Raw genomic sequence first — 19,628 nt, forward strand, 5'->3', positions numbered from 1 at the left:
TTGTCCATGGTAGGCTTGGCTTTAGGCGTAAGTCCCAAGCTAAAGACCCAAGCAGGGACCTTCTGTGCTTTCCACCGTGCTTACCTGAGCCCATCCTGGTGATCCACCACCCCAGACTGCTCTGGTTGCTTCTCTTCCAAAGCAGAGAGCATCTCCAAGCCTTTGGAGCTCCAAACATGCAGAGATCTCCCCTCTGAAGGTAGCCCCTGGTCCGTGGTGTTTTGGGGGGTTCAGGACTAACCCCTGCACTCTCTTTTCTCCACAGACATTCATAGTCCTCAACAAGGGCAAGTCCATCTTCCGCTTCTCAGCCACCCCTGCCCTCTACATGCTGGGGCCCTTCCACCCCATCCGCAGAGGAGCCATCAAAGTCCTCATCCATTCATATCCTTGATCTCAGGGATGCTGCTCCATGGCCAGGTCAAACCCTGGTGTTCAGAGTCCAAACAGCCCCAGGAGAGGGACAAGGGAAGCGGTTCATGAGGGGGTGGTAAGGAAACCTCCTGGGTCCCAGCACAGCCAGGACCTGCTGTGCAGTGCTTTACTCCGAGGAGTAGGTGCTTGATGGCACCTTGGTGGCACCAAGAGTTCACTCTAGGTTGGAGAAGGGAGGAATCAGTTTGGCTGGAGAAGGGAAGAAGCTCAAGTGGTGAAGCTTCCTAGGGAAAAGTTGAAGAGTTTTGAGGTCTGGGGAGGCTTGGAAAGGAAGAGAAATGCTCATGGGTCAGGGTCCCATGGGCCACCTGGTCCCACTGGGAAGTGGGTGAGCAGGGGAGCTCCAAGGAGGCTTTGGGAGAGGGAAGCAGAGGGGCCAGGACAGAGAGGGAAAGGCAGGAAAGGAGCCAGAGCACGAGGGGCATTGCAGGGTGGGTGGAAGTGATCCCAGCCAGACTCTGGAGGAAATGGGGGTTCATGGCCATGAGGGAGGAGGAAAAGAGGGAGGTTTTAGAGCAGAGGGGTCTAAACCTAAGAGTTAGAACATTTTAGAAAGAGGTTGAAGGTTTTTGAGGTCTGGAGAGACTATGAAAGGAAGGGAAAGCTGTACCCCAAGGTGATGAAGAGGAAGGAGCACAGGAGGCAGAAAGGGAGGCAGAGGCAGCACCAGAGCTGGGAAGGGAAGCAGAAAGGAAGGGGCTGGGGCCATGCACAGGAGCAAAGAGGAAGAGAGGGAAGTGTGAGCACAGGGCTGAGGCAAGAGAGCAGCAGGAGGAGCAGGGCAGGGTGGGGACCATGGAGGCAGCCAGGACAAGAGGAACAGGGACACTTGGCTTCCTGACCGTCGGGAGGGGGGTCCAGGCACCACGCAGAGCATTTGTCCTTGACTAGGTTTTAAATTATTCAGCATGTTCATCATGATCACCATTTTAACCAACTGCGTGTTTATGACGATGAGCAACCCCCCGGCATGGTCCAAGAACGTAGAGTGAGTCCTGAGACCTCCCCCAGCCACGGGGACAGCCCAGCTTGGCAACGTCCCTCAGGAGGGGCATGACAAGGCTGAGAGAGGGGGGTGGGGATCCAGGCACCCTTCAGAGCAGGAGAGGTGTCACTGGAGGTGCTGGTGGCCTGGAAGGGATGTCCACGCCCTCCATAGGGCATTGAAGAGGGAGAGTGTTTCAGAGCTGCCCAAAATCTGGTGGGGTCCCCATATCTGGAGAGCCCTGAAGAGCAGGTTGGGCTGGGGTGGGTCAGCACTATCAGTCCGGAGAAGCCAAGCTGACCCACCTGTCCAGGGACCAGGGACAACCCAGGGGGAAATCCAGCATTTTCTGCTGTGGTTCTGCACAGTCAGGTCTCAGCAGGGCTTTACAGAGAGCGTGGGGGTGGTGGGACATCAGCAGGGACAGAGGTGTTGTAGAATGGTCACCAGAGAGACTGGTACCTCGAGATGTCCCAACCCACCTCACAGGGTGAGGTGAAAACCTCTCCCAGTGCTGAAGCATCCCAAAAACCCATCAGCCCCCAAACTCAGCTCCTCAGGATATTCCCCCTGGGTGGGGTGGACAAAACCTTGGACCTGGGCAAGCGTCTCCCGAGTGACCAGTCCCGTTTCAGATACGCCTTCACTGGGATCTACACCTTCGAGTCTCTCATCAAGATCCTCTCAAGAGGCTTCTGCATCGATGACTTCACATTCCTGCGGGACCCGTGGAACTGGCTGGACTTCATGGTCATCTCCATGGCGTGAGTCGGGCGGGATGGGGAGGACAGGAGGGAAATTTGGAGGAACGAGGAGTGTTCCAGGCAGAGCCCCTGGAGCTCTTCCCTCTCCTGTCCCACAGCTACATTACCGAGTTTGTGGACCTGGGGAACATCTCTGCTCTCAGGACCTTCCGTGTCCTCCGTGCCTTGAAAACCATCACAGTGATACCAGGTGGGACTTAGAGGAAGGGCCTCCCCTCCGTGCCTTCCCTTGAGTCAGGTATTCCCACTGTTCCCAGCAATTCCTGGTTCTTTTGGCAGCTCCAAGAGAAAACAGAGGAAATGAGGTATTTGATAAATTTTCCACCTAATTCAGATTTTGGGTCAGGTCCTGTTGATTTTACATCTTGAAATCAGCTGCACTCATCAGGTTGCTTTGTAGCCCCTGAAGGGGCAGATGTAATGTTTTTAAGGCTCCTTGGAGATGAATTAAGGGAATTTGTGCTCTCAGTGCATTTATGGGTTTGATACACCAAACCTCTCCATTTTTGAAGCTGTGGACTCAGTTTTGTGAGCACTTTTGGCTGCTCTGGCTCTGAGGCTGAGATATTTAACAGGTATTGGTTTAACATCACCTGAAACATCCAGACTCGTGTGAGGAGCACCTTATCAAATCCCTCTGATTGCCGATTTCCAAATTTGATACCATTTCAACACCTGGTGCAAGCACACAGAAATCTGAAGTGTGAGATTGAACTGAAAATGAAAGTTCCTTGTGATGAATAAATCCTTGTGGTGTCCCTGCAGGCTCCAGATAGTGAGGGTTCACATCTGAGTGGTTTTTTTCCTTCACCAAACAGGCTAAAAATTGCATTGAGCAAAATGTAAACTGCTGCTTCTTTCTGGAATGGCATCCCCAAGGGCTCTGCAGAAATAGCAGTGGCAAAAATAAGCTGGTTTAGAACATCTGACCTTGGTCAGGCCCTTGGAGAACAGGATTTTACCTAAATAGTTTGGAGAATGAGGAACTGGCAGGAGGACAGGGCTAAACATCATTTCCTTGGAGCATTTCTCCATGTGAGAAAGCTCTGGGCTCAGAGAAGCTCTAAAGATGAACATTGGGATGTCCCAGCATTGCCCATCATCCATGTAGACCTTGGCTGATAGGAACTCCATCCTCCATGGAAAAATCCCACTGAGGATCTGTGGATCAGCCTCCTCTGGGGAGGGAACGGTGATGCTGGGGGGAGAGATGAGTTAATCCAGATGCAGATGTCACTTTGTCACCTTGACTTGGTATACTAGGGATTTTCCAGCTTGAAGGGATGAGGATGAGAGGTCTGGCTGGGCTTCCAAGCACCCAGGGACAGGAGTTAGACTATGGAGGCTTTTCTGGAGCTGGGAGAGGTGCACAGCATCATCCAGCTGGGCCGGCAAAGAGCTTCGCCATGTCCCACTCTGAAGTGTTTCACTCCAGTGGTTTGGTACAAAAAAAATGCCAGACTGTGGCATTTGGGGAAAAAACAAAATCTAAAGGAATTGATGGCTGCCAGGCTGGGATGGGCTTTGGTTTGGATATCCCAAGGCTGGGATGGGAAAGTCACCAGCACCAACCCAAGGGTGACAGTTCTGGGGCCCAGCCATGTGTGGGGACAGAGCACGGATGTGATGTGAGCACAGAGCTGGGGGCTGAACTCAGTGGTGACACACGTCCCCACCAAAGCCAGCACCTTCTGGGGACACCTCGGCCTGCTCCCCACAATTAACAAATGAGCAATCAGCTCAGCAGTGATGCCTCCCCTCAGGGCTGAAGACGATTGTGGGGGCTCTGATCCAGTCGGTGAAGAAGCTCTCGGACGTGATGATCCTCACGGTTTTCTGCCTGAGCGTCTTCGCCCTCATCGGCCTCCAGCTCTTCATGGGCAACCTCCGGCAGAAGTGTGTGCGGTGGCCTCCCCCCAACAGCACCTTCCTGGAGGATTTGGGGCTGGACAACGACACCTTGGTCAACTCAACCCTCTATGACTTCATGGATGACTTCACCGGGAACTTCACCGGGAACTTCACTGGGAACTTCACCGGGAACTTCACTGGGAACTTCACCGGGAACAGCACCTTTGACTTTGATGCCTACATCAACGATGAAGGTAAAGCTCCTGCAGCTCCTCCTCTGACCCCTCACCCTGGTTTGTTCCTCAGTTTCCTGCTCGTCCTGGCTGTTCTGAGGTTTGCTCACATGGACCTTCCTGCCAAGGCTGGTGGGTGGAACAGGCTGTGCACCCTCACAGAAGGGGCAGATGAAATCAAATCCCCCTGGACAGGAAAGATGACCTGCACCTGGACAAGCTGAGCTCTTCCAGGAAGGTTCCACAACAGGAAGGTTTGGATGGAGCAGTGTCTCCATCTCTCTCATTTGCTGGTCAGGGCCAATATCCCGTTGGGGTGGTTACAGCAAGCAGACCAAACCCTTGAGGAGCAAGTGGAACTTTGGGTGGAAAACGAGAGGAAAAGATGCAGGAATGACATTTTTAACCCACTTTTCACTATCTAGAACCTTCCCTAGGCACCACAGTGCCCAATCTACTCTTTATGCATCACCACAAAAGCCACAGGAGGGGAGGGAGGGAGGGTGGGAGGGAGGGAGAGAGGGAGAGAGAGGTGAGAGACAGGTCCTCAGGAAAGTCTAAGGTGCTCCTTTCCTACCCCTTCTTTGAGTTTTTTTCCCCAAAGTGTGGTGGGTTTTTTGTTTTTGTTTTGCTTTTGTTCTTCAGTTTTGAGTTTTTAAACTCCATGAAAATAAACATCCCAGCAAAGCTGCCTGGTAGAGCTGCAAGGCAGCAGGGTGCCCCACAGGGATGCTCCACAGCTCATTCAGGACCCTCAGCAGAGCTCAGATGGCTGGGCTGGGTCTCAGCTGAGCTGGTTGGCCCAACAATCAGTTCTGGGGTTCATTACAGGAAGGTTTTGGTAGGGGGAAAATTCAATCCATAGGATCTGATGAGCTCTGTGCAAAGAGCAGCTGCCCAAGGCCACTGCCCAAGGGTGCAGCAGAGCAGCTGCTGGGGCCAGGCCGAAAACCTGCAGTTGCACAAACAGGGTATTTCCTCCCTGAGCCCACAAAGGACAAAGAGAAGCCTCATGGCAAGAAGGCAGGCAGAGCCAGGGAGGATTCAGGAAGCTCCAGAAGGCCTGGGAGGGCTGTGCTGGGGGATGTTCAGCATTGGATCCAGCTGCCCTCTGCCACATCCAGGTGTGGGTGTCTGCAGGTGCTCCTCTGTGTCCCTGGGGCAGGTGACCTGTGGTGGCATTGCTTGGCAGCTCCTGTGGCTCTGGATCTGTGCTGGAGCTGTCAGGAAGAGCTTTAAGGACCCCTGGTCTGTGAGCAGGGTGGGGGTGTCCCCACCAGCGATGGGAGCAGCAGGAGAAGGCATAGCCATGGAGCAGGAGCAGTTTCCCCAGGTTTTCCTGGAACTCCTGCAGTGCCCCATGCTTGGTGCTTCTTGCAAACACCCTGATTTCCCAGGAAAACAGGCCAGGCCTGATCCTTTGACCTCATGTTAACCCATTTTCCAAGTGGCCTGGCCCTGGCCAGATCCAGAGCTCTTTCCAGGCTTGGGAGGGTCCTGGTTGGATGGATGAAACAATCCCAGGAGCTCCCTGAGAATGAGCCAAGACAAACAACAAAGTCGACAGAGAGTAGATACCCATGTGCCTGACACTGGGAGTCAGCCAATTCCCCTGGGATTCAAGGGATCTCCCTGACAGCAAGTTGCACCCAGGAGTTTGAAAATCAATGTTTGTGCTTATTTATTTATTTATTTTTATTCCTTACTCTTTCCCCACCTGCAAAGCCAATTACTACTTCCTGGAGGGAGCCCTCGACGCCCTGCTCTGCGGGAACAGCAGCGACGCTGGGTGAGTGAGACCCCCTCCCTCTGGATCCCTGGGAGGGGACAGGGAGCTGGCACAGCTGGTGGGATCCCTGATGCTTGGGATGGGACAGGGTTGGGGCTGGGAACGTGGCTCTGCAGGGGAACAGTCCAGGAATCCCAATGGATCGGCTTGGGGACCGTCCTGAGGTTATCAGTTGGATCATCCCAATGGTATCAGCTTGAGGGGGTATCGATCCAGACATGCCAGCTTTATCAGCTTTGGGGCTATCAGCTGGAGCATCCTGAGGGTGTCAGCTTGAGGGGTTATCAGTCAGAGCATCCTGAGGGTGTCAGCTTGAGGGGTTATCAGTCAGAGCATCCTGAGGGTGTCAGCTTGAGGGCATCAGTCTGGGCATCACCACTGGAGCAACTTCAGGTGGAATCAGTTCAGGCATCCCAAATGTATCAGCTCGAGGGGTCTCAAGTCTGAGCATCCTGTCTGGATCAGCTTTGGGGGTACCAGGTATCAGATAGGGGCAGATGGTGTCAGTCCAGGCATCCCCCCTGTCTCACCCCGGAGGGGAGCGTGTCCCCTGCTGCAGCCCCTCTCTGTAGGGGTGGGTTTGGCTGTGGGGCCATGCCGCGGTCTCATCCCTGCTGCCCCCCTGGCAGGAAGTGCCCCGAGGGCTACGAGTGCATGAAGGCCGGGAGGAACCCCAACTATGGCTACACCAGCTACGACACCTTCAGCTGGGCCTTCCTGGCCCTCTTCCGCCTCATGACCCAGGACTACTGGGAGAACCTCTTCCAGCTGGTAGGCACTGCCCCTCCATCCCTGTGCAAGTGTTCCTCTTGTTTCCGTGCTGCCCCTGAGGTGAAAAGTCACTGACTGGAAGCTTGTGGGTCTTTTTCCTGTGGTTTGTGGATCCAGGCAGGATATGGGGAGATGAGGATGGTCCCATTTACTACTTCCCCAGCAGGGAAGTGCAGTGTATTTCCCAGGGTGCTGTCAGCTCTGTCATGGAAATCAGGGATTTATCACATTGTCCGGAGCACCTCTGGCTCGAACTGAGGGACAGGGTAAAGAGGAGAAGCCAGGTCACTTGTCCCCTCATTGAGTTGTCCTCTAGGGAGGCACCACAAAACCCCAGCTGACCCCAGCTCCAGAGGCTGGCCAGGTAAAAGGGATCCTACACCTAAGGCTGCCCCTGCCCCCTGGAAAAGTTTGCCCATATCATGAGTCAAAAAAGGACCATGTTGGCCTGAAGGTGCGACCTGAGAAGGTGGGGCTGAGCTAAACAAACCAGTGATGGAATACCAGTCCCACCTCCATCACTCCCAGCCCTTGGGAACCTTGGGAACCAAGGCTTCTCTCTGCCTCCCACCAGTCCCAACTCAATTCCAGGGCCTGCAGGAAGGTCCATTGGGCAATAACCAAGCTTTGGAGAAGACAGGAACAAAATATTTCCCTCCTACCACAACCAGGAGGGTGTCCTGGGGCAGCACCTTCTCTTGGGAGTGTCACCAAAGTGACACAGTGACATCCCTGCCACCTCTTCCTACAGACACTGAGGGCAGCAGGGAAAACCTACATGATCTTCTTCGTGGTGATCATCTTCCTGGGCTCCTTCTACCTCATCAACCTCATCCTGGCTGTGGTGGCCATGGCTTATGCCGAGCAGAACGACGCCACCATGCTGGAGGAGCAGCAGAAGGAGGAGGAATTCCAGCAGCTCATGGAGCAGCTGAAGAAGCAGCAAGAGGAGCAGGAAAGGCTGGTGAGTGGGTAGAGGGGAGGTCAAAATGATGAGTCTTGGGAATAGAGAGGGGAAATAGAAGCAGCAACAAGCACGGTGTAAAATCCAAAGTAAAACTCCATTTGGTCCATAGGAAGTAAAGAAAAAAATGGAGTAACTATTTTGGGCATCCCATTTGAATTGAAAAACTGAGATACTGTCATGGGTGGGGACAAAAAAGGCTGAAAATATCAAATTTCCACATCCAAATGCCAGCCCAGGGTGCACTGGGCGGCAGCAGAGAGGAGCAGCACAGGGGTAAGGTGTTGTTTGAGAGGAGGAGGTGAGGGCCATAAACGGCCTCAGAAGTTCCCGTGGATGTCCTGCAGCACATCAGGAAGCCTGGCAGGAGCCCAGCTCCGTGTCACCAGGCCACAAAGGAGGCATTCAGGGAATATGGGGCAGCTGCAGCACAGCTCAATGTGTCAGCAAACCCTTGGCTTTGAAGACACAACAAAGGGCTCGAGACACCCTGCACCGCACCAGGGAGATCCTGGTGTCCTACGGGAGCCAAGGAAACCTGGAACGTTTCCTTGTGTCCATGCTCATTGCAGCAGGGTTGGAACTTCAAATGTAATAGCACTGTTGGAAAGAAAAAGACAAAAACAAAAAACCGAAACAAAACAACAGAAAAAGGAAATAATTGTACATGCAATGGAAATGTGATAATGTAACATTTTGGGGGGATAAATAAATTTCAATCCAAACATTCTCAAATTCAGTGCAAGTGCAAAAATCCTAGAGGTCACATTTCAGTAAGAGCCGTGAGGATTTCACTTCTTTGACATTTTGGATGAGAGCTCATTGCAAAGGGTAAAGTTTCCTGCTTGAAGAACCAAGATTTGCTCAGTTTTGCCCTTAGGAATTATTCTCCCTGACTAAATCCAAACAGATCTAACTCAGCTGTGGAGAGCTGAGTGCAGAGGGTGCAAGGGATGGGAAAGGGAAAGGGAAAGGGAAAGGGAAAGGGAAAGGGAAAGGGAAAGGGAAAGGGAAAGGGAAAGGGAAAGGGAAAGGGAAAGGGAAAGGGAAAGGGAAAGGGAAAGGGAAAGGGAAAGGGAAAGGGAAAGGGAAAGGGAAAGGCTTGGAAATCCCAGGATGTCTTGGGTTGGAAGGGACCTGAAAGCTCATCCAGTCCCACCCCTGCCATGGGACACCTCCCACTGCCCTAGGTTCCTCCAAGCCTCATCCATCCACCACTTCCAGGGACAGAAGGAGTTCTCCCACCCCCTGGAGCCTTCAGGCACGGTGGGATGTCCCCATGGCTGTGGACACAGGGGTGACAGGGCCGGGGTTGTGCAGTTGCAGGAGCGCGCATCCAGCAGCGATTCCCTGCCCAGCAGCGTGGCCGGCAAGGGGCACGACTCGGACCTCAACAGTGACCAGGACAAGGCCAAGGACTGCAACGGGCAGGTGGTGCCCAAGATCACCCTGCAGAGATCCGACACCGTGATTGATGTAGGTGCCAGCTCTGCCCCTGCCATCCCTGGGTGCCCACCCTGACCAACCTCCTGAGGGGACAACCTTGTGCCCACCTCGCTGTGGGTTGGGTCCTACAAGCCTTTTGGGGGTCCCCACCTTGCACCCAGAGGTCCCTCCGGACCGTTCCCTGTTTTCTGCCTGCTCTGCCTCTCAGAGCACGGAATAACTCTGCATCCCTCCCTCCTCTCCTCCCAGTTCAACCCCACCTATGAGCCGGAGAAGCCGGACCTCAACCACCTCACCGTGGGCAACCAAGATGGGCCAGGGCTGGAGAAGAGGGTGGGAAGTGCCATCAGTGTCATCTCCAATGCTGTGGAAGGTATGTCCCGCTGGGTGAGGGTCCTGGTCAGTGCTGCAGGGCCTGGCTTGGTGACAGTGGCTGTCCCAAATTCCCAGCCCCACACAAGGGATGACTCCAGCCCTGGGATCTCTGTACAGGGTCAGTGATGCTCAAGCCAGACTTTTCATCCCAGCCCACTGGGATGATGCCTGGAGGCAGTAATCCAATATCTCACACAAATTAATGGGATTGCAGGTGATTAGAGGAGTCTCTGGAGCCATCTGGGAACTGCTGAGCAGCTTCCCAGGAGCTGCTGTGCCAGCTCCAGTAAAAAGCACCACAAACTCAGCAGTTCATGTCCCCCGTCCCCTCAGGAATGGGAACGAAACCCTCTGGTCAACACAGAGCAGTCCCCTTGGATGTCCTGCCAATCTCAGGGTGGCGAGGACACCTCAAATCCTGCTGAGGGGCTGGGAGAGGGGTTGGATCCACAATTCCCTGGCTTATCTGCCTTTCCATCCCTCTACAGTTTGGAGAGCCAGGTCTGCATCATCTCTGTGCCTGGGCATGGGAAGGCTCCTCCTTTTAGCCCCTGTATTTTTTGGGTGCCACAATATAAAAAAGATCTAAAGCTTTTAGAAAGTGTCCAAAGGAGGGCTAAGAAGATGATGGAGGATCTGTAGGAGCCACATGAGGAGTGGCCGAGGTCACTTTGTTCAGCTGGAGAAGAGGAGCCTACGGTCATACCTCAGCTCCTCCCTAGGGGCAGCTCCAGCCTCTGCTGCTTGTGACCAAGGACAGGACAAGGGAACAGCTGGAGCTGTGCCAGGGAGTGGGGATGGAGATCAGGGAAAGGTTCTTCCCCCAGAGGGTGCTGGGCACTGCCCAGGCTCCCCAGGGAATGGTCCCAGCCCGAGGCTGCCAGAGCTCCAGGAGCCTTTGGACAGCACTTGCCAGGGATGCCCAGGGTTGGATTTTTGGGGTGTCTGTGCAGGGCCAGGAGCTGGATCAATGATCCCTGTGGATGTCTTCCAGCTCAGGACATTCCATGATATTTAAAATCATAGATCATCCAGAGCTGGTCCAGGACCACAGGAGAACTCCTCCTGAGGGTCAGCACTTGCCCACCCAGGTGAGGACAAGATAATCTCACACTTTTCCTTTCCCACCCTCAGAGCTCGAAGAAGCTCACCAGAAATGCCCACCCTGGTGGTACAAATTTGCCCACACATTCCTGATCTGGAATTGCTGCCTTCCATGGGTGAAGCTGAAGGAGTTTGTCAAGCTGGTGGTGATGGACCCCTTTGTGGACCTGGGCATCACCATCTGCATCGTGCTCAACACTCTCTTCATGGCCATGGAGCACTACCCCATGACAGAGGAGTTCGAGAACGTGCTGAGCGTGGGGAACCTGGTAGGGAGCTCCATCCCTCCCCTTTCGAGCCCAGCAGCCCCAGCCCCCATCCTGGAGGGCAGCAGAGGGCATTCCGAGCCACCCTCTGCATCACAACCCTGCTGCCAGCCCCGGGTGACACCACAGTGTCCCTGAAACGTTGGGTGACCACAGGGCAGAGCAGGAGGTGTTCCAGACTGTGGGAACAAACAGGTCCCCACTGAGCAGGAAGCAACAATGCAGCATTAAAATGAATAATAGTCGGGGATTTGCCCAGTGGAATCATTGCAAATCTCAGCTGGCCCGATTTTATAGGTGCATTTTGTGGCTGCTCCTGCTTGGAGCTGGAGACAAATGGCTCTGAGCTGGGTGGATCTGCTGGCGGGACAAGCCCGGGATCCCCCTGGCAGCGGTGGGAAATGCGCTAAAGAACGGGAGAGCTCCCATCCCCTCTGCTGCCCCTGTGCCCTGCTCCAGCACCTGCCGGGTGGAAGCGCAGTCCTGGAGTGACAGATGCCGCTGCCCGGGCGGGCGGGACGGGCTCTGGTTTCATTCAGGAAATACAAGGGGATTAATGGGCCGGTGCTCAAGGCACGGCCGGGCTGAGGCGGCTCCAGCCCTTCCTCCGAGCCAGGAGCGGAGTCTGGCTGCGGGAGCACCCCCGGGGGAACGATCTGCTGGGGAAGGGCCAGGCGGGGACGGGAGCAGGCGGAGGAGATCCCACTGGGACGGGCTTCCCCCACATCCCCTGCCTGTGCCCGCCGTGGGAGCTGCAGCTCGGCTGCCTGTCCCACCGCAGGGTGTCAAGGACAAGGATCAGCAAGGGGGAGCAGGACAGGGGATGTCTGTGGGCTGCCACGCAAGGGACATGTGGGGACAACCTCGGGGATGCAGGAGCAGCAGCTTCCCTGCTCAGTGAGGGACAGACCTGTCCCAACACCATCCCCAGCCAGGGCAAATCTGCCACCGGGCCCTCTGCACGTGCTGTGCTCTGGAATTGCACCAGGGATGTCAATTGTCACCTGCCTGAGCCCTCTCTGCAGTGACACAATAGTGCAGGTGCCGTTGTGATCCCAGGAAAGGAGCAATGTGTAAAATCCAGCTCAGCTGTCACAGGGCTCAGGGAGGGACAGGGGCATCCCAGTAGCAGCCCAGTTCCAGTGCTGGGCATCTGTGATTTCCCAGTCATTCCAAAGGTGTCTCTTTGCCTAGGAAATTTTATTTTTAATTTCCAGCTGCCAACACTCACCTTTGTGACCCTCCAGAGGAATCAGTCACCAATATTCCCAGTCTGGCTTCACCAGCCACACTGGGCAGCATCTGGGGAGCTCATTCCCAACTGGGACTGGCCCTACCAGTGTGAAATGCTTTGGGAATACACCAAAAAAGAGGGATGCTGCCCACCCCACAGCTCAGCACTGGTTTATGAACAAGTGATCAAGGGTGCTGCTTCCCACAGGTCTTCACTGGGATCTTCACCGCAGAGATGGTTCTGAAGCTCATTGCTCTGGATCCCTACGAGTATTTCCAGCAGGGCTGGAACATCTTTGACAGCTTCATCGTCACTCTGAGCCTGGTGGAGCTGGGCTTGGCCAACGTGCAGGGGCTCTCCGTGCTCCGCTCCTTCCGCCTGGTACGTGCCAGGGGACACCTGGGGGGTGACAGGGACAGGCTGGGGCTGGCTTGTTCAGCCTCCTTCATGGTGGAGGCTCAGCTTGGGAGGGACCAACTTGGCCCCTGTTAAAGATAAGACGGAGTCAAGTTAAATATTCAGGGAAGTCGGAGTCAGAGCAGTTGGGGGTTTAACCCATCCTGCCGTGATCAAACTGCCCTGGCAGGGTCAAATGGCAGTGCCACAGCTTTGCTGGCACCTTGTGGAAATGACGCCCCAAGCCACGCCCTTCTCTCCTTGCCCCCCACAGCTCAGGGTTTTCAAGCTGGCCAAGTCCTGGCCCACCCTCAACATGCTCATCAAGATCATCGGCAACTCCGTGGGCGCCCTGGGCAACCTGACGCTGGTTCTGGCCATCATCGTCTTCATCTTCGCCGTGGTGGGGATGCAGCTCTTCGGCAAGAGCTACATCGAGTGCGTGTGCAAGATCTCCACGGACTGCACCCTGCCCCGCTGGCACATGAACGACTTCTTCCACTCCTTCCTCATCGTCTTCCGCATCCTCTGCGGGGAGTGGATCGAGACCATGTGGGACTGCATGGAGGTGGCCGGCCAGACCATGTGCCTCATCGTCTTCATGATGGTCATGGTCATTGGGAACCTCGTGGTGAGGCTGGGGGGACCCTTGCTGGGGGCAGGGACAGAGGGGGTCATGGGGTGGGGACACCTCTGTCCAGCTCAGCCTTTCCCATAGTGCTGTGCCCATGGGCAGGGTCTGCTTGGAGCTGCAGGGAGCACAGGGATTCTCCTCCCTGCCCAGGCCCTTGGGATGGGCTGTGTCAGCTCTGCGTGAAACAGAGAGAGAAATGATTCCTGAGGGACCTCCAGCTGAAACCAGACCAGGAACTGGGGGGAAACTGAGGCACAGAAAACACAACTGGGCTTTAGGCAGAGGCAGGAGCAACTCTGGGATAAAACACAGCTCAGCATCAAGCTGCCCTATGTCCTCCACTTGGCTTTTCCAGCTTTCCTGCCCCATTTCCCACTCTCCTGATGAGGCAGAGCTCCATCCATCCATCCATCCATCCATCCATCCATCCATCCATCCATCCATTTATTCATCCCACCCTTTGCTCCAGGTGCTTTAGGGAGCAGTCCCCCCCCCACCCCCACCCCCCCCACCCCCAGGGCTCCTGCAGATCCCCAACCTCCCCCGTCCTCACCGTGCTCCAGGTGGCATCTGGTGGTGGCCAGTCTCCTTCCCTGTGTCTGTGGGACCCCCTGCTGCCCTCACCCCCATCCTGCCCCCACCCTCCCCACTCCCCCTGGCTGCCTGTGCTGCCCGGGCTACAGGTTTGTGAGTTCCAGGCGAGCGTGAAATCCTTTCTAAACTTGGTAACCCCAGCGCTGGCAGCTCTGGAGCTTGTTTTGCAGTCTGCGTGGGCCCTGCTCTCCCTTCTTGAGAAGCAGGGCAGGGGAGGGAAGCGTCGACTCGCTCCTATTACTTGCCGGGATTGTGTAATCCCTTTGGAATTTGCTTTGAAAAACTATCTGCCGCCGGGAGCTGCTGACCCCTGTCCCCAGGGAGGCTCTGAAAGGAGCCCGGGGAGAAACTCAGAGCAGCCCCCAGCTCGGGTCAGTTTGGAGTGTCCCACTTGGAGAGCAGAAATTTGGGATTTGGGCGCCTCTTGTCTTCATGCCAGGGATTTGGGGTCTTGAAGGGAGAGCCTCTAGCTGCAGACCTTGCCCCGGGCCTGTGCTGGGCAAAAGAAGGGAGCAGCCCCGTGTCCCCCCGGGCTGCCCACCTCCCACCAGGCAGCAAAGGTTTGTGATGCCACCTTTCCAGGGGACTGTAAGGCTGGGTCAGGCTGAAAACCACCCATAAGGGCAGCTGTAAGGAGCAAGAGCCTCTCCAGGACGATCTGCAATGAGTGCAGGAGTTTGCAGAGCCCTCCCTGCAGAGCCCTCCCAAAAGAGGCTCTGGAAAGTTTCCCTCTTCTGGAGCTCACTTCTGGAGTAGCACTGTCTGCCCACCTCTCCGGGAGACTGCTCTGGAGAAGACACGGGGGCAGCACAATTTCAGCTGGTGGGGTCAGTGACAGCCCTCCCAGAGGTGCAGGTGTCCCCATCCCAGAGGTGTGGGTGTCCCCATCCCAGAGGTGCAGGTGTCCCCATCCCAGAGGTGTGGGTGTCCCTATCCCAGAGTAGTGGGTGTCCCTATCCCAGAAGTGTGGGTGTCCCCATCCCAGAGGTGCAGGTGTTCCCATCCCAGAGGTGTGGGTGTCCCCATCCCAGGGGTGCAGGTGTCCCCATCCCAGAGGTGTGGGTGTCCCCATCCCAGAGGTGTGGGTGTCCCTATCCCAGAAGGGTGGGTGTCCCCATCCCAGAGGTGCAGGTGTCCCCATCCCAGACCTGCAGGTGTCCCCATCCCAGAGGTGTGGGTGTCCCCATCCCAGAGGTGCAGGTGTCCCCATCCCAGAGGTGTGGGTGTCCCCATCCCAGAGGTGTGGGTGTCCCCATCCCAGAGGTGCAGGTGTCCCCATCCCAGACCTGCAGGTGTCCCCATCCCAGAGGTGTGGGTGTCCCCATCCCAGAGGTGTGAGTGTCCCCATCCCAGAGGTGCAGGTGTCCCCATCCCAGAGGTGCAGGTGTCCCCATCCCAGGGGTACAAGGTGTCCCTATCCCAGAGGTGTGGGTGTCCCCATCCCAGAGGTGCGGGTGTCCCCATCCCAGAGGTGCGGGTGTCCCCATCCCAGAGGTGTGGGTGTCCCCATCCCAGGGGTGCGGGTGTCCCCATCCCAGGGGTGCAGGTGTCCCCATCCCAGAGGTGTGGGTGTCCCCATCCCAGAGGTGCAGGTGTCCCCATCCCAGACGTGCAGGTGTCCCCATCCCAGAGGTGTGGGTGTCCCCATCCCAGGGGTGCAGATGTCCCCATCCCAGAGGTGTGGGTGTCCCCATCCCAGAGGTGCAGGTGTCCCCATCCCAGAGGTGTGAGTGTCCCCATCCCAGGGGTACAGGTGTCCCTATCCCAGAGGTGTGGGTGTCCCCATCCCAGAGGTGTGGGTGTCCCCATCCCAGAGGTGTGAGTGTCCCCATCCCAGGGGTACAGGTGTCCCTATCCCAGAGGTGTGGGTGTCCCCATCCCAGAGGTGTGGGTGTCCCTGTCCCAGAGGTGCGGGTGTCCCCTCCCTGAGCTGCACCCCAGCCCTTGGGGCAGCTCTGCAACTCCTGCACGGGCTCCATTTCCAGCCCAGCAGAGAAACGCGGAGCACAAACAGGGCCAGAGCTCTCTGCGCCCTCCTCCTCCTCCTCCTCCTCTGCCAGGCTCCCGCGGCCGGGCCTCAGGTATTTCCGAGTCCTGGAGCCCGTCCCAGAGGCTCCCAAGTATCCCAGTGCAGGGAGGTGTGTGTTTCTCAGAACTTCCCCTGCGCAGGAAGAAGGTGACCCGTCCTTTGCTCCTAATGACACTTTGAGCATTTCCTTTGGGGTTATTCAGGGAAAAGGGAGGAAGTCAGTCGGGTGACAAGGTAACGGAGTCCTGTCCGACAAAGACAGAGCCAGCGGCACCCATTAACTGTAACTGGTACTTAACGGGGGCATTCAACTGCTGGGCCCGCGGGGATTTATTTAAAGACGTGGTTTAAGGCACATGGCATGAGCCATGTGAAAACAGCAGTGTCCTTGGATAGCAGCTAATTCCCGTCTCAGATGCGCTGCTGGCACCGCACGGCACGGCACAAACACCGACAGCTGTGGGCTGGCGCTGTCCCTGCTCCGCTCCACGGAGGTGCCTGTCCCACTCCTCTGCTCCCGAGCTGCTCCAGGTTTCTGGCAGGCAGCAACCCCAGCTGTGCCAGGAGAGGCTGTGGTGGGGTCCAGTCACGTTTTGGGATGGTGAAGTAGAAGGGGAAGCACACGAGCCCATGCCTGGATTTATACAGAGCATTTACTGGCTCGTGCTGAGGTGACACATTGCTTTGATGAAGCAGAGCAGTGTCTGGGACACGGGGACGGGCTCACAGCTGGGATTCAGGCTCCTCCATAGCTCCAGGGTGTGGGAGACGCTTGGGAGCTTGCTGGGCATCTGAGCTACCAAAGCCAGGGAGGAGGAGAGGACGAGCTGCAGCTGAGAGGACAAGCAGGAGGTTTCATTCTGGGGAGAGAAGGGACATAATCACAAAATCACGGAACCTCAGACTGGTTCGGGTTGGAAGGGACATTAAAGAGCACTTAGCCCCACCCCCTGCCATGGCCAGGGACACCTTCCACTATCCCAAATTGCTCCAAGCCCTGCCCAACCTGGCCTTGGACACTTCCAGGGATGGGGCCGCCTCAAGAGCTGAGTTGCATCCCTGGGGGTGGTGGGGAGAAGCACCAGAGGCTTGAGGATGGGATTCCTGGAGCTCCAAGAGACCAAGGGAAGGGGCACACCCATGGATCCACAGCAGGGCTTGAGGGGAGCTGAAGCCATGACTGGCATCCCTTGCAGAGGGATCTGCAGGGCTGTGGGAGCCCAGGGTGAGGTTGGAGCCATCAGAACCCCAGGGGTTTGAGAAGGAGCATGTCCATGTCCTCCAGGAACTGGGACTGGCCCCTCTGCAGTCCCCAGAGCCAGTGAGGGCAGGGCAGAGCCCATGAGACACTCCATGAAGGGGTTTCTCCACAGCCACGAGTGATCCCTGCAGCTCCAGAGGGAAATCCTGATGCTCAGGACCTGCTGGACCTCAGGGCTGGGGTTTGCTTTGCCCCCCCCAGGTGCTAAACCTGTTCCTGGCTCTGCTGCTGAGCTCCTTCAGCGCCGACAGCCTGGCGGCGTCGGACGATGACGGGGAGATGAACAACCTGCAGATCGCCATCGGCCGCATCACCCGCGGCATCGCCTTCGCCAAGGCCGCGCTCCTCGGGCTGCTGCGCCGCCTCTGGAAGGGCAAGAAGGTGGCACCAGAGGAAGAGCAGGACCCCAGTAAAAGGGACAACTCCGTGCTCAACCACGTGGACTCGGCCCTGGAGCCCAAGTCGGGGTACCTGGATGGCATCACAGGCAAGGAGCACATTTTCATGGATGAGCTAGACCACATGAATTTCATCAACAACCCCAACCTGACGGTGCAGGTCCCCATCGCCTCTGAGGAGTCTGACCTCTACGAGGAGACCAGCACCCAGTCTGACACCGAGGACACCACCAAGGTCAGGAAGGCGGGTGGAAGGGAAGGGTTTCACCCCAAAACTGGGACTGGCCCATTCCTGCTGTTCTGCCCAAAGAATGATGTCGGTTTGGGTCACTTTTAGCTTTCTCACAGGGTGTGGCACGGGCCAAATTTAGCGTTTTCCAAGCTGGCATTTCCCAGCATAAGCTGGAGTGGGAGGGGAGGGTCCAAGCAGGGCTTTGGCTGATTTGGGTCAGACTGTGGGGTTATTGCCAATGCCAGAGGGCCCCACAGCACCACAGGGGCAGTGCAAGGGTCACAGCGCTCAGTTTGGGGTTAAAGATGTTCCAGAGGAATCCGATGCCAGGAAATCTGCTGATGGCACTATCATTGGATCCACTGCTAATGCCTCGGAAAGCATCATCCTGGGGGGGCCTGAACCAGATGGAGGAGCTTAGCAGGGGACAACATGAAGCCAGGGATGTGGGATCCAAAGCTGAGACAGCTGAGTCAGTCTCCAGGGGACTGCTGGGGTCCACTGGGAGAGTGGTAGGGGGACAAAAAACTCGGGAGGACCCAAGTGGACACGAAGAGTGATGGTGTGGGGGGAAATCCAAGGTTCCTCCAAGGTCCTGGGGACAGAGGGGGCAGCTGGAGGTGCTGAGAGGGACAGGAGCAGGTGCATCAGCCTGGGAAGGGGGTTTGTTTGGACAATAGGACAGCTCTGAGCAGCGATTTGTCATGACTGGAGGGCAAATGTGTGCCCAGGAGCTGAGGGAACCTGGAAAGCTCCATCCCAACCAGCCCTGCCAGGTCCGGGAGGCATCTGGTGCTGCGAACACCTGGCTGGGACTGCACAGGGAGCCCCAGGAAAGGCTGGAAAACGAAGCAGGGCTCCCAAAACTGCAGAGCCTCTCACCTCCCTCCCTGCTGCAGGCTCCTGACAGCTCAGCACAGGGACAGGGACCCAGCTTGGCACAACGTGGGGCAAGGAGAGGGGACAATCCTGATTATTTAGTGTTATCCGGGACAACGGGGGGGCTTCAGCATTTGGGGTGCAGGAGGAGGACAGGAAGAAAGGTGGTCACTGCCAAGCCCTACAGAGGGGACAAACTTGCGTGGAGCACCTCAGCCAAGGGAATGGGTCAGGCGGTTGCTGCTCTCAGTTCCCTCAGTGCTGACACCAGGAGGGCTGAGAGCTGGCATTTCTCCCCAGATTTTTCCTGCCACAACCGCAGTCCCCCAGCAGCAGTGGGTGCACTGCAGAGGTGATGCCAGTGCCAGCCTGGCCACAGTGGGAGAGGACACATGGGGTGCCCATGGTCCTCAGCTCCCTGTCACCACAAAGTGCATCCCAGCAGATGGGAAAGCTTTGGTGTGCAGTCATCGGCCCCATCCTGGCACAGCTCTGGGCTTTAGGGTGTGTTCAGCTGATGGCACCCGCTCCAAACACTGCCTGGGAAAACTCGGAGCCATCTCTGGCTGCTCAGCACGTGCAGTGGGCAAAGGGCGCCTCTCAACCAGTAAATACCATTTCAGCCCATCAGGGCTGTTGGGTTTGGTGCCTAAACTCAGTCAAAGCTGACTCAGGTGGGAGCCAAGGGGGTGCATTAAAAACAGGAGCCCTGCCCAGGCAGGGGAGATGATGGGCTGCAATTCACCATGGAATCACAAATGATTTGGGTTGGTAAGAGTCTCAAAGACTCCAATCCCCTGCCATGACAGGACACCTTCCAGTGCCCCAGGCTGCTCTAAGCCCTATCCAACCTGGCCGTGGACACTTCCAGGGATCCAGGGGCAGCCACAGCTGCTCTGGGCACCCTGTGCCAGGGCCTGCCCACCCTGCCAGGGAACAATTCCTGCCCAATCTCCCATCCAGCCCTGTCCTCTGGCAGTGGGAAGCC

The 19,628-nt window shown here is 56.6% G+C and overlaps 1 protein-coding gene across 1 annotated transcript in view; it reads left to right on the forward strand.

The window, feature by feature from the left end:
- The window catches only part of SCN4A (sodium voltage-gated channel alpha subunit 4), a 43,915-nt gene that overhangs the window by 10,673 nt on the left and 13,614 nt on the right, over positions 1-19,628 (forward strand). The window contains exons 3-16 of the mRNA XM_066205012.1: positions 266-384; positions 1,334-1,423; positions 2,056-2,184; positions 2,283-2,374; positions 3,948-4,289; positions 5,994-6,057; positions 6,687-6,828; positions 7,580-7,792; positions 9,113-9,268; positions 9,488-9,611; positions 10,748-10,986; positions 12,425-12,598; positions 12,888-13,244; positions 17,333-17,764. Of these exons, the coding sequence (XP_066061109.1) occupies positions 266-384; positions 1,334-1,423; positions 2,056-2,184; positions 2,283-2,374; positions 3,948-4,289; positions 5,994-6,057; positions 6,687-6,828; positions 7,580-7,792; positions 9,113-9,268; positions 9,488-9,611; positions 10,748-10,986; positions 12,425-12,598; positions 12,888-13,244; positions 17,333-17,764 (2,673 nt within the window). The remainder of the gene's footprint in view (positions 1-265; positions 385-1,333; positions 1,424-2,055; positions 2,185-2,282; positions 2,375-3,947; positions 4,290-5,993; positions 6,058-6,686; positions 6,829-7,579; positions 7,793-9,112; positions 9,269-9,487; positions 9,612-10,747; positions 10,987-12,424; positions 12,599-12,887; positions 13,245-17,332; positions 17,765-19,628) is intronic.

The sequence above is a fragment of the Chamaea fasciata genome, unplaced genomic scaffold (assembly GCF_029207755.1).
Source record: "Chamaea fasciata isolate MVZ Bird 193981 ecotype frontalis unplaced genomic scaffold, bChaFas1.0.hap1 SCAF_27, whole genome shotgun sequence".
NCBI classification, from domain to species: Eukaryota; Metazoa; Chordata; class Aves; order Passeriformes; family Sylviidae; genus Chamaea; species Chamaea fasciata.